Source organism: Natator depressus, chromosome 27 (assembly GCF_965152275.1).
Source record: "Natator depressus isolate rNatDep1 chromosome 27, rNatDep2.hap1, whole genome shotgun sequence".
NCBI classification, from domain to species: domain Eukaryota; kingdom Metazoa; phylum Chordata; order Testudines; family Cheloniidae; genus Natator; species Natator depressus.
The window spans coordinates 13,832,948-13,847,225 of record NC_134260.1 but is presented as its reverse complement, the minus strand read 5'-3'; the positions used below and the strand labels follow the sequence as shown (position 1 = coordinate 13,847,225).

General features: G+C 40.5%; 1 protein-coding gene across 1 annotated transcript; it reads left to right on the top strand.

The window, feature by feature from the left end:
- The first annotated feature begins 1,248 nt into the window (after positions 1 to 1,248).
- On the top strand, positions 1,249 to 12,783 carry LOC141978363 (keratin, type I cytoskeletal 10-like). Its single transcript, XM_074940397.1, is given in 7 exon segments — positions 1,249 to 1,283; positions 6,201 to 6,570; positions 7,271 to 7,353; positions 7,940 to 8,096; positions 11,310 to 11,471; positions 11,575 to 11,700; positions 12,562 to 12,783. Coding segments are annotated over 7 exon segments (1,155 nt in total).
- The last annotated feature ends 1,495 nt before the right edge of the window (positions 12,784 to 14,278 follow it).

Below are 14,278 nucleotides of genomic sequence, written 5' to 3'. Positions count from 1 at the left end.
CACAGTAAATGTAAAGTTCTGTACAAATTTATTTTTTATTTAGCTAGGGCCAGACACAGTTGAGATGAATTTCTTTTTAATGATTTTTCAAATAAAAAAAATGAAGCCCAGGGGACAGACATCAGGACCTAAAAAAAATGAGGTTAATTCACTTTTACCCTTATGTGAACCTAGAAATTGCAATACCAAAATAGACCAATGGTCTACCTAGTCCGGTATCCTTTTCTGCTATGGCATATGCTCCCAAGAAAGATGTAAGCCCTCTCCCTCTTCTCCGCCCCCACTTCAACAACATTGCAGGATATTTTCTTTAAGACCACAACATAGGATCATATGATGCTCTGAAGAAAAGAATAGCCATTAAAATTTTTATCTTAATCTAGTGTAAGTGCAGATGCTATATGTCTTATTTGTTTTTAATTTTACTAAGCTATTAAATCTTATGGCTGTGATATATATATATACTTCTTTAAAGTAGTACTTCCTTTTACCCATTTAAGCTAAATCCTACTCACCTTCCTTATGTAAGCAAGCAATCTAACAAATTCCTAGTCAGTTCTAGTTAATAATCTGGGAGTTCATAAACAACTTTACAGCCAAGTTATTGGAACTACTCATGTTCCAATATTGGAACTACTCATGTTTAAAGTTAAGCATGTGCTTATGTGCTTTGCTGAAATGTGGTCTCTAACAAAAGTAGCAGAAAAAGTTGAACTATGTGGAGAGACATTATTTAAAGTAAAATATTACCAATAACAGAAAACAGGACACAAAGCAGTTGTGGTTCAGTAATGTTCTTTTTCCATAAATGGCCTCTTTTCATGTTTTTATTCATGTGAAAGTGGCCTCTAAGAGGTTATAAAAATATATAGCGTCAGGATGAGTGTGTTATTGTCCAACTAATGTCACAACTAGGGCTTTATTAATATATTTCTACTGCAAAGGTCACAGTGCAGCAGAAGAAGCAGACTCCACAGAAATGAAGGTTACTTACTTGTAAACTGAGTTCTTCGAGGTGGCTCTGCATATATAAACTTATGGGTATTGTGCCACCTACTGATGCCTAACAGCCAAACCTTCTCCAAGCAGTTTGTCAGAGCACTCATTTACCCCTTCCTCCCTCTCTGCCCAGTGTCTCAGAACATTCTGAGGGCAAGGCTGTATAAGGGGCACAGAGTCCTCCACCATCTCAGTTCCTTCCACCACCAACCCACAGACACAGAATAAAAGGACTCTGAGAAAGAGGGGATGGCGGGTGCTATATTGAAGAATTCCGGTTACAAGTAAGTAACCTTCATTTCTTCTTTGAGTTGCTTTGCATATTCCCACTTACGGATTGTTTGATAAGCAGTGCTGAAAATAACTTGGAGGAAACTGAACAGAACAGAGACTGAAGCACCACTGTACCAAATCTAACATCACCCCTTAAAGCCAAATAGAAAGCATAATGTGATAGTAAATGTGTATACAGAATTGCAGATAGCAGTCCTGCAAATTTCAGGGGCTTGCTTAAGACAAGCAAAAGACATTGCCCCAACTCTAGTGCAATGAGACTGTACCCTCGCAAGTGTTGGGATGGTGCCGAATTGGTGTGGCCATACTGAATGAATGGTGAGAACATGGCTTGACGTGACTGAACTGCGAAAGAGGATTCTGGGAGCAGAATCCTTCTCTTAGCATCAGGCAGATGGCAGAGGTGAAATTGACTGGCTCCATTCTGTGTGTATGATCAATACTGATCTTTGGATCAGCAAATATGTCCACTTGAAAGCAAACAACATATGCAGAACATCCTGAATGGAGCATGGGCTGACCGGGGCATCTCAACCCTGCTGAAGGACATCACACAGGGGGCTGAAGTGAATGATTGAAAAGGGAGTGAATGTGGGATAATGTTCAGTTGGCACCACTCTGCAGTCTCCTCCTAAAGTATTAATTAGGAAATTTTTAATTAGTAAAAATTAGTAGCCACACGCCCACTGGGCATGCTTTTAGGACATGTGACTCCTCTGAGGAAAAAGAGTATAAAAATCAAGCAAATTAAGTTACGGTTGGGGGAATTCCTTAATTGTCGCTTCACGGCGCGCTAGACAGAGTAGCCAAAACTCTGCTCTGTGGGCTCGAGTAGGACTGTGACCAGAGGGGTTTCCAGGCAGCCAAAGCCTTGCCTTGAGGGAATCTGAGACAGACCAGAGGGCTGAGGAGACCAGACCTGGAGAGAAGTCGTTGTCCATAGAATTAACTACCTTCTCCGTTTGCCAAGCAGGAACTGTGTGAGGCTAGCACAGGGCCTGTTTGTGTATGTTTGTGAAAGAGAGGCTCACTAAGAGGAATGTATAGCTCTGTCAAGGTTCCTTCCCCACTCTGAACTCTAGGGTACAGATGTGGGGACCTGCATGAAAACCTCCTAAGCTTACTTTTACCAGCTTAGGTTAAAACTTCCCCAAGGTAAAAATTATTTTACCCTTTGCCCTTTGATTTCCACTGCCACCACCAAACTTTATCTGGGTTCCTGAAAAAATGGAGTTTGGACACGTCTTTCCCCCCAAAATCCTCCCACCCCTTGCACCCCACTTCCTGGGGAAGGTTTGGTAAAAATCCTCACCAATTTGCATAGGTGACCACAGACACAAACCCTTGGATCTTAGAACAATGAAAAAGCATTCAGTTTCCTTACAAGAAGACTTTTAATAGAAGTAAAAAAAAGAATCACCTCTGTAAAATCAGGATGGTGAATACCTTACAGGGTAATTAGATTCAAAACATAGAGAATCCCTCTAGGCAAAACCTTAAGTTACAAAAAAGACACACAGACAGGAATATTCATTCTATTCAGCACAGCTATTTTCTCAGCCATTTCAAGAAATCATAATCTAACACATACCTAGCTAGATTACTTACTAAGTTCTAAGACTCCATTCCTGTTCTGTCTCCGGCAAAAACATCACACAGACAGACCCAGACCCTTTGTTTTTCTCCCTCCTCCCAGCTTTTGAAAGTATCTTGTCTCCTCATTGGTCATTTTGGTCAGGTGCCAGCGAGGTTACCTTTAGCTTCTTAACCCTTTACAGGTGAGAGGATTTTTCCTCTGGCCAGGAGGGATTTTAAAGGGGTTTACCCTTCAAGCTCTTACTGTATAGTTCTTTAATGTCTAACACAGGAGTTATGTGCTTAATGTAACCCTTTACCACTTGTGTAATTCCTTCTTGAATAAACTGCAGTGTATGCAAGCTAATTACTGTGGACCTTTTTCACTGGTATGACAGTAATCTGCTCCGCTGGGAGCCATTCAAGATCCATTCAGGGGTAGCAGCCCCTGGTACCAACAACAGGTACAGGAACTCTTGATGAAACATGTGTTATAATAATATCGTCTTTATGTCTCTGTAAAGTTTGTAGTAAACTACCTACTGGGAACATTTGAATGGTTAATTGCCATATGCTAATCAATGCAACTAACTGCCTGTGTATACATAGGAAATAGGAATTGACTTCAAAGCAACAATATACATTATCTAGTCTTCATCAAGGAATGCTTGCTGTGACAAGAGGTTTATCAGCCGCGCTTCAACTATAAAAGAACTTTGGGACCTGATCCTGTTCATCTCAAATCGCTTGAACTTTGTCAGGGGAAGTTTAAGTCACAAGACTGAGGCCTCCAGCTCGATTCTGTATTACTCTGCTGTTTCTCATGGAAGAATTTAAACAAACGCTGCACATGGACTGCCTACTGGACTATAACCTATGGAACTGATTCTGGACAAACTTTTTACAAATTAGCAGCTCACCATCTCTGCTATGAAACTGACCTAAGAACTTTATCCATATATGAATGTGTAATGATCTTTAACCACAGTACTCTCTTTTCTTTTTTAATAAATCTTAGATTAGTTCATAAGAATTGGCTATAGGCGTGCATTTGGGTAAAATCTGAAATATTCATTGACCTGGTGGGTAATGTGTCCAATCTCTTGGTGGAACTTTATATATGGATAAGATCTGAAATAATCATCACCATATTTGACTGGGCTGTCTGGGTGGGAGACCACAGGTGGACTGCTTTAGGGGAGCTGTATTTTAGCTTCTTGATAACCAGTAAGGTATTGCAGAAGCTGTTTTGTTGCTGGCTTGATTAACCTAATTATTAGATGGGTTTCAGAGTAACAGCCGTGTTAGTCTGTATTCGCAAAAAGAAAAGGAGGACTTGTGGCACCTTAGAGGTACTAACCAATTTATTTGAGCATAAGCTTTCGTGAGCTACAGCATCCAATGAAGTGAGCTGTAGCTCACGAAAGCTTATGCTCAAATAAATTGGTTAGTCTCTAAGGTGCCACAAGTCCTCCTTTTCTTTTTGCTAATTATTAGAATAAACCATCAGTTTGGAGGATCGTCTCGCCCATTCTTTGCAGTTTGCCCTGATTGAGCAATCTCAGTGAGGCCCCTCCAGCGACCAGGGTCACGATACTAAACAATTAACAGAACACTAAGAACAGAGGAAAAATACCCAGGTCCAAATGGACCAGAGCAGTTCCCTTCCATCTTTGGCATGCAATTGGAAGGAACTGAGGTGGTGGAGGGCTCTGCACCCCTTTATATAGCCTTACACTCAGAACGTTCAGAGATGCTGAGCGGAGGGGCAGAAGAGGACGCATAAGCACTCTAACAGACACTGGCTGGAAAAGGTTCTGCTCTTAAGGACCACTAGGTGGCACAATACCCATAAGTGGGAATATGCAGAGCCACTCGAAAAAGAACCACTATTTCCTCCCCACACCTCCACATTTTGCAGGTGAGCAGGATGGGGCAGGGACTAGACAGAGCCTTGGCTCCGACCCTCTGCGTGATGTGCCAGATTATATATGCTGAGCCAGGCATAAACCCAGTATAGTATATTACCTACCCACTGCAGTGAAGAGACCAGAAAGCTCTGAGTCAAAACTGGCTTGCCAGGCTGCTTCTGGGGAAACACAACTACATGCATCCCCTTGCTCAGGGAAAATTGTAAAGTGACAATTTAGCCCATAGTTATTCAGCACTATCCTGATTGAAGAAACAAAATAAGATGAAATCAACCCAGAAGTATTTGCACAGCCTTCAGGCAAAAGGAACTTCAAAAATTGCAAACACATGTAACTCATTACAGAGAGTGTGAAGTTGTACTCTATATGATTTTATAAAAATACGCTAATGAGTGTGAATATAATGTAACTGGAATATGCTTCATGCAAAAGGTCTCTTGTAAAGTATCATTACAAAGCTTATAATCTACTGAGTGTGGTCATCCTATTTGTATAAATGTATCACTCTTATATCTGAAACTAGAAATATGAAATATAACTCTGAGGTCCTATTGTAGTTATGCAAAGTGTGGGCCATTAAGGGTGGTTTGGAATCTTAATGGCTCCCATTACCAAGGACAATTATCTGTATATGACTCTGTTTTCCTTGTAAGTCTTCCTGTATACCTGTGGGTTTGCAAGTGGGTAATGAAGTCTTACAGTGACATGTGATCATGTCACCTGAACTGGAATTCATCTTTAACATGGTATTTTCCACTGAGAAGAATGGGTGGGATCCCAGAGGGACAAAGGATTCCTGCTTTATACAAAAGATATATAAGTGGGTGGAGCAGAACAAAGGGGGTGGCAATCATGAGGAATCCCCTAGCTACCACCTGAGCTGGAACAAGGGCTGTACCAGGGGAAAGGACTGTGCCCAGACTAGGAAGGAGTCCAGTCTGTGAAAGAAACTTATTGAAACATCTCTGAGGGTGAGATTTTATCTGTATTCAGTTTTATTACTGTACTAGACTTAGACTTGCATGTTTTATTTTATTTTACTTGGTAATTCACTTTGTTCTGTCTGTTACTACTTGGAACCATTTAAATCCTACTTTCTGAATTTAATAAAATCACTTTTTACTTGGGGGGGGGAACAGCTGTGCATATCTCTCTATCAGTGTTATAGAGGGCGAACAATTTATGAGTTTACCGGTAAAACGGATTTATTTGGGGTTTGGACCCCAATGGGAGTTGGGTATCTGAGTGTTAAAGACAGGAACTCTTCTTAAGTTACTTTCAGTTAAGTCTGCAGCTTTGGGGCACCTGGTTCAGACCCTGGGTCTGTGCTGGAGCAGACTGGCAAGTCTGGCTCAGCAAGACAGGATGCTGGAGTGGCGGTGCATCTATAAAAATACCTAGTGGTGGAGCGTGTTGCTTGGGTGGAGGTTCTGGAGTGGGAAAGTATGGGTCTGGGGGAGGCTGGGGTGCTGGTTCTGGATGGTGTGGCATTGGAAGTGGAGCAGGTGGGTCTTTTTATAACTTCGGTTATGGTGCTGTTGGTGCTACAGGCGGAGATGGTGGACTTCTCTCAGGTAGCGAAAAGGAAACCTTGCAGAACCTTAATGACCGTTTGGCCTCCTACCTGGGCAAAGTAAATGCTCTGGAAGAGGCAAATACAGAGCTTGAACACAAAATCAAGGACTGGTAAGAGAAATTTGGACCACATACTGATGGAAGACCTCACAACTACAGTAAATACTGTGCTATTATTGAAAACCTTGTAAATCAGGTAAGAAGTTATATTTTTAAACAATTTGTTATTGGGATTAAATAATGTATTTAGTTATTGTCTTATTCTGAAAAGTAAATTGTTAACTATGTCTCTGGCTAATATTAATGTCAAATATCAAGCCTACATTATAAATAAGTTGACAATTTCATTTGCAGCAGGATTGGGCTCCAGGGACCTGAATGTACTCAACAGGTTCATAATGAAGATCAAGTTTAAGAAAATCAGCGGAAGTTCACTGACATAACCCAGGAGATATTCACAAATCTCCAAAAGTAGAGAGCTATAAAGACTGCCAGAATTAAAGGAAACTACAAGAAAGAGATCATTGTGTCAAACATTGTCCTAATGTGGCTTTATTTTAGAGGGGGTATGAAGTTGATGCACACCTGGTGTTAGGTTAACTATTGGAAAGGGATATGGAAAAAGAAAAATGATAATAAGCATGAATGGAGTAACAAAAAGGAGAATGTGGACAAATGATCAAATATTTCTAAAATATTGAACTAACCAAGATAAGCAAATATTTTATCATTTTAGTTATTCATGTAAGTATCAGATATTGGTTTTTTAACTACTTAAATTTTTTCTCCATTGACTTTGATTAAGTTCATCCAATCCATGAGACACAAGTAAACCTGTCAAACTTACAAGAGTCCAAGAAATAACTTATTTTTCAGTACCTCCTGCTGTTTTTTAGATCATTGCTGCAACTGTTGACAATGCCAGGATCATTCTGCAAATTGACAACGCCAGGCTGGCTGCTGCTGACTTCAGACCGAAGTAAGTTGAATTAATTATATTAGACATGTATTGCCAAAATCATGCAAAAGTTAATACTATTAGACCACTGTACTAGAATCTTTCAATATTCTCTCTTTTGCATTATGTTCCAAGCATAATTCTTAAATCTTTTTACAGATTCCAGCACTGATTAACATCTCTGTAAAAAATTCATATTGTGAAAATATTTTACAATTACCCTTTGTGTAATACAATGTATAACTCAGATTTTAGCACACATTTGGTGGTTTATAAAAATAATAGAATTGTAGAGGGATTTAGATTGTAAAACTAATGTCCAATGGCCATCAACCCAATCTTTCAGTCAATGGAAATTTTGATTGCATGCATTTTCCAGAACTTACAAATTAGCAAAAGAGATGAAAACAAATAATTTTTACTCAAATGATCTAAATTGATTTCTAGATTTAAGGGTCAGATTCTGCCAACCTTATTCACACTGAGAAGTACCTTATTCAGTGAGTACGCCCACTGATTTAAATGTACTGTTTGTGGAATAAGATACCATGCAGCAATGGCTATGGTATTACAATTTGACCCTACTTCTTTTAACAATTTTTTTTAGATATGAGAATGAGATATACCTCCACCAAAGTGTTGAAGCTGACATCAATCGTCTACGTAAAGTCCTGGATGAAATAACTCTTGCCAAGAGTGACCTGGAGATGCAGACTGAAAACCTGAATGAAGAGCAGGCTTACCTCAAGAAGAACCATGAGGAGGTAAGGTAGGATCTATAACTAGCTTCCTGAAGTCAAGGGACCAAATTTCTCAGTTATTATAAACGGGTGTAGCTCCACTGAAGTCAATGAAGGTACGCTGATTTAAGCAGCTGAGAATCAGGCCCAAGATGTTTGTTTATTAATAATTCATTGCATACTATCTTTGTAAATTATTGTTTTGAAGGATTAGATAATATTTTTATTCTTTGGGGGTATACATTATAAAAGAGACTGCTTTTCAGAAAAATTTAAGGACAAAATAAATTGTAAATTTTGATAATTTGATATTGAGCAAGATTCTCACTCACTCTGCACACCATGCAGAGGAGAAAGATTGTGTCTGGTGCCCCCCTGCTCTTCTGTGCAGTGTATCAATATTGCAGGTAGCAGTGCTGAAAAGAGCAGTCTCTGCAGTGTCACTACTCCCCATTTCAAGCACATGGCTAGTGGGAAGTCGGCTGGCAAGAGTCGGGAGTGGAGAGAGATTTGGCTCCACACTCAGCACAGCTGAGCCTGCATGGAGGAGGAAGTAATCTGCACCAGGTAGGGGGCTGGCACAGATTACTTCCCCACAGAATAAGCAGGGAACCAGGAACCTTACTGAGTCTCTGGTGCCACAATATGGTCCCTGGTCTTCTCATGGTGCAGTACAACAACAACACTGATCCTCATTCATGACTTCTGGCAAAGACACAATCTAGCCAATTATTTAGTGAGTTATAGCATTTATACTAGTCAGACATTTGTTAGAATTCATAATTGGCAATAAGGGAGGGATTTGTTGCAATTTTGCAAAGATTTACATTTGAAAGAAAAGGATTCATTTTCATATATCTTTACAAATCAAGAGGATTGCCTTATGATTTCTTTAGGTAAAAGAACATGAAATAAAGTTGTACTTTTTTGCCCCTCTATGGATGTACAGAGCAATACACTTGATAAATAAAGAGATGTGGAAGCAAATTCCTTCACATATTAATTCATGTGGCAAAATTTTAATGACACTCAATCTTAGTTTTAAACTATTTTAAATTTTAATACTATATGATTTAGAGAATTCTTGGCCAAAACAGAGTGCTCACATACATTTAATGGCTCTGATTCATCTTTCCAAACAGATTTATTAATTAAACTAAATATTGAAAACAAAATTCTGAGTTTACATCCTGAGACTTTGGGGAAAAAATTCCTCGTCTGTATTATAATTAACTCAGTACTTTAAAACAAAATTTAAAAGCATAATACTGGATTTTTAAATTTAAGTGCTTAATCTTTTAAATCTGGATGTTAATCATAAATTGGCAGGTATTTTTATAAAGGGCTATGCAGCTAGTCTTTTTAAAATGGTTTTTACACTTTGTTATTACTTACTGTCAGATGGAATACTTTGTTAGTAGGCAAATCTTATCCCCATGTACTTGAAACAAGTATACATGTGTAACCCTTCTGCCAGGCCGAGTTGATAGCAGCAAGGGCCAGGTTCAGTACACAGGGGTTCCCTCTCATCAAAGCAAATGCAAAACTGGCTCGAGCCCCCACCCAGTGACCTGGGAAAATCTTACACACACCCCTGGGTGCCTCAAAGAGGCAATACTTCCCCTCTCGCAAGCACAGAGTCTCGGTGTAACAGAGAATCTTTAATAACATGAGGTAAACGACATCAGCATTAAATTGGGAAAACACCACAACTAGGGTTCATCAACCAAACCATGAGCAAAGACCCATCCCAGCAAATTGGGCCATGTCCTTTCCCTCGGGTTCTTGAGTCCCACAACCCAAACGTCTCTTGAGTCCAGCAATCCAGAAATCACCCAAAGTCCAACAACCCAAAAGTCCAGCCCCCGAGTTCATCTGCAGAGTGTTTTTTGTATGTGTGTGTGTGTGTGCGCGCACGCACTTCACTCCGAGCCGCTCCGCTCCACCAACCGTCCCACGAACTGCTCCGCTCCGCGTCCCACAAGCAGCTCCCGCCATCCCATGAACTGCTCCATCAGCCGGTCCACGAACTGCTCTGCTCCGCTCCAGATCTTCAGGCTCCCCACTACTTGACACAGTGCTCAGTGATTTTAGCTCTTTAGTGATTTCAGCTTGTAGTAGTGGGAGCCTCAGTGCTGGTGCACCATAAGGTCAAAGTGAATTCAGCTCAGCACCTGTAGCTAGACTCCTAATAGACCCAAAATTAGCTCTGATGTTCCACAGTGGAGAGAGACAGAGGTGCAATTGATGTTTCAGGCCCTCACAAAGGGGCCCACACCACCAGGTACTAATACCTGTCTCCAGCCTCTCTCAATTCACAGAGTTTTGGAACCCATGTCCCTTGCCTAGCGAATGCTACTTAGTTGATGGCGAGTCCCTCCATCAAAACAAAAGGCCAAGTACAGTTCCACTGTCCTTGATTCCCATAATCAGGGTAATAACAATTTATTCTTCCTGCCCCAATAACAGAGACACTGGGGATCCCACAGCAGCCAAAGTGACCATTTGGGCAGCTATGGCCTCATTCTAGACGGGGTGGGTGTGCCTATGCAAATGAGATCAGCCCCTGAAGTTCTTTTCCAAAACTTGCCACACCTCACCACCAGATGTCAGGGTGGAGTTCATCCTGACTCTGCTTACACATGGCATAAAAAGCAATAGAACTAGGCAGACCACGAACAAGCCACTTAGGGTATGTCTACACTCATTTGTAACTCCAGGTTAGGAATTGTTGAACCCTGGGTCCCAACGTGGTGCTCAAGCGCCTACACTGTATTATACAGGGCCAAGTCCAACCATCCACATCTCAGACTTCCTACTGCCCTCTCAAAATGTGGCCATGCTAGCTCTTTGTTTATGGTGCAAGCATGGGAAAACTGTCATGTCCACCAAACTTGACTGTTCAAAGGACAAAGCAAGTCGGCTCATGGGATTGTGGAATACTTTTGCTTGACTCCCAGAAGTCTAGTGGGGCTGCATCTACACTACAAAGCAATAGGGCTTGAACCTAAGTCCCAGACTGATTCAGGCTCAGACCCTCCACATCTGTGGGGTCCTCGGACCCTGGGTTAGCATGATTTGTAGGGAAGTGAGATTCAGTTTGAGCCTGAATTTGAACCCTGGGCTTACACTGCAGCATAGACATTTCCTTAAGGTTCTCTGAACACTGAGCATGAAGGCTAGAGAACTTAGTTCCTTGCAGGATCAAGCCACAAGTCTTCTTTTCTCTTCATTTAGGAAATGAAAAGTTTGCAAAGCACAATCTCTGGTGATGCTAATGTAGAAATTAATGCTACTCCAGGAATTGGTGTCACTACTCTTCTGAATAAAATGAGAGCAGAGTATGAGGCCCTCACTGAGCAAAATCGGAAAGACGCTGAAGCCTGGTTCAGTGAAAAGGTAACTAAATGCTAACAAGTGTTCTGAAAGCAGACTCAATTCCATGAAACTTGGACATTTTGCTTCACTAAATAACGTTTTTTTTGTTATTGCAATACCTCAGAGTAAAGAATTCAATGTACAGATCAACTTTAGTGCTGAGGAGACCAGTACCAACAAAAGGCAGATTACTGAACTGAAATGCACTCTTCAAGCCTTGGAGATAGAGCTGAAATCCCAACTTGTTCTGGTATGAGAATAGATACCTCTTAAATTAATTTCTAAAGATCTAAGGTCAAATTTTTAATGGGACTTTGGCTCCTAAGTGCCTACATTGCTTTTGAAGATGGGGCTTAAGTTCCTAAATCTTATATGCGTTTTTGAAATCTGCACCCCTAAAATAGCATTTGGGTGAAATCCTGCCCTCATAGAAGTGAATGGGAGCTTTGCCATTGGCTTTGATGAAGTCAGGGTGTCGCACTTTACATGCAAGATATATATGATACATTATAAATTTCTCCTTTTACTTTGTCTTTCAAACAACTTCTGCACTAAAGCATAAAAAAAAAGAAACATGGGGTAGCATTGCAAAAGAACTGCAGTGCTTCAAAATAAAATGGAATGATATACATGCACATTGACACAAACTGACACAATAAGGGTCTACTAACAAAGGAAACAAATATTCTATAGCAATCAAAGGGATAAAATCATGTTCTGTTAATGGTCATGTAGTTTGTTATACTAAAAATGAAAGCGGCTTTCTTCACCTTTTGGCTCCATTTTTCTGTAATGCTATTAGAAGCACAAATAGTATATCAACAAAGAAAACTAATATGTGACCATTTTAAAGAGTTAAAATTGTACATTACTAATTGTTGAGTGGTTTGTTATACTAAATAATAAAACCTGCTTTCTTTATCTTTATATTCCATGTTATTAAACCAAAGATCTAAGGTAAAATGTTAATGGGACTTTGGCTCCTAAGTGCCTACATTGCTTTTGAAGATGGGGCTTAGGCTCCTAAATTTCATGTGCTCATATCTCATTGTTATTAAGGTTTTTCTTCCACCCCCTCATATTAGTATTGTGCATTCTTATTCTATGTCAGAAACAATCTCTTGAAGCCACCTTGACAGAGACAGAAGGTCGTTATTGTGCACAACTTTCAGAAATACAAGTGGTGATTAGCAGCATGGAGACACAAGTGCAACAGATAAGGGATGATATGGAATGCCAGAATTCAGAGTATGAATTACTCCTGGACATCAAGATTCATCTGGAAAATGAGACTGAGGTTTACCACCGCCTGCTAGATGGAGAGGGAAGTTAAGAAAAGGGAAGAGTACTGAAGAAAACAAAGTATTTACAGCTGAACAAATAACTGATTTTTTAGGAAAGTGAAAATTTTTTTTACATCTTTTGGGGTCGACTAGAAAGGGAATTTTTTCAGTTTTCCTTGCCAAAACGAAAACAAAAAAAATTCTGTTTCAGATCAAACAAAATGTTTTATTCGACCCAGAACAAAAATTGGGGGGGGGAGTGTTTCATTTTGGTTTTAGGTGCTTTTAACCTCTTTTTGGTTTTGTTTTTTAAATATATCTAGCTACGTTTCTAAGCAAAACACCAAAATGCATCAACTTTTGAAATTTTTTTTTGTCCAAAACGATTCAGCGAATTCGACTCAATTTCACAAATAGTTTCGGTCAAGCCAGAAACAGCAGTTTCAGCAAGTAAACTATGTGTCATAAAAATTTCACCCAGCTCTGGATGTATTATCCACTCTCTAGTCTAGGTTCTACATGTATCACTGTACTCTGACCACTGCCACTTCACGTTAGTGCGGTTTAGCGGGATCTAGTTTGATATTGCATTAAAATTACTAAGAAAAAAATCTTATGTTAAACATTTATGTTTTCTACAACCCTTTAAAATATTGATAGACTCACAAAATTCTGATTCCCTTTTGAAATCTCTCTGTATTCCTTGAAATTTTAATATTACTATATGGTAAATATCTCCCTCCTTTGTGTAAAAGAGTCACCATTTCTTCATTCAAATCCATTCTTAAAACAAACCTTTTTCCACAAAACCTTTCATTGAAACTGGTCATCAGTACTACTCTGATATCAGACTTTCATATAATCTGATATACAATGTGTCTGAAATGGATTGTTTCGTTTGAAATGCATGCTCCTTGGGCAGGGACTGCAGATGAAATTGTCACTCATACTCCAGCCTCTTTAAATGAGATAAAAGGGCAGGACCAGTGTAAAGGGACTCTACAAGCCTCAGTTCCAGCTGGTAGAAAATTCCCCCAGTGTTGGAACTGTGAAAGACAGCCCTAAAGTTGTTGTCCAGGGATTCTCTTGCAAGCACAGGAATATGGGCATGCCAGGGAGGGGGATGGAGGCAGGAACAGCATGTAAAGCCCAAGGCTGGAACATGCAACAATGTGGAGATTCCAGGTGGCACTGCAGCCCATAGGGCTCTGGTCGCAGAGCCTAGTCCAGCTCAGGACTAGGAGGATATGAAGGTTGCTTAAAGTGATGTTTCCGAAACAGTGGACCCCAACCCACCAGTGGGTTGCCAGAAGGTTCTCCATGGGTCGCAGGCCTCGTGCAGAGGGGTTGGAGAATAAACCTGCCATTCACTCACCCTGCAGCGATAGCTCCTGTCCCGCAGGGCCGGGCTTCCCACTCCAGGCATTCCAATCTAAGGGGTGGTTGCGCCACCCAGGTTTGGCCTGGCTACCCCTCCATCATGACGGAGGGGTGGCTGAGCCAAACCTGATGGGGCTGTGACACCATGCACCAGGATGGACTGCC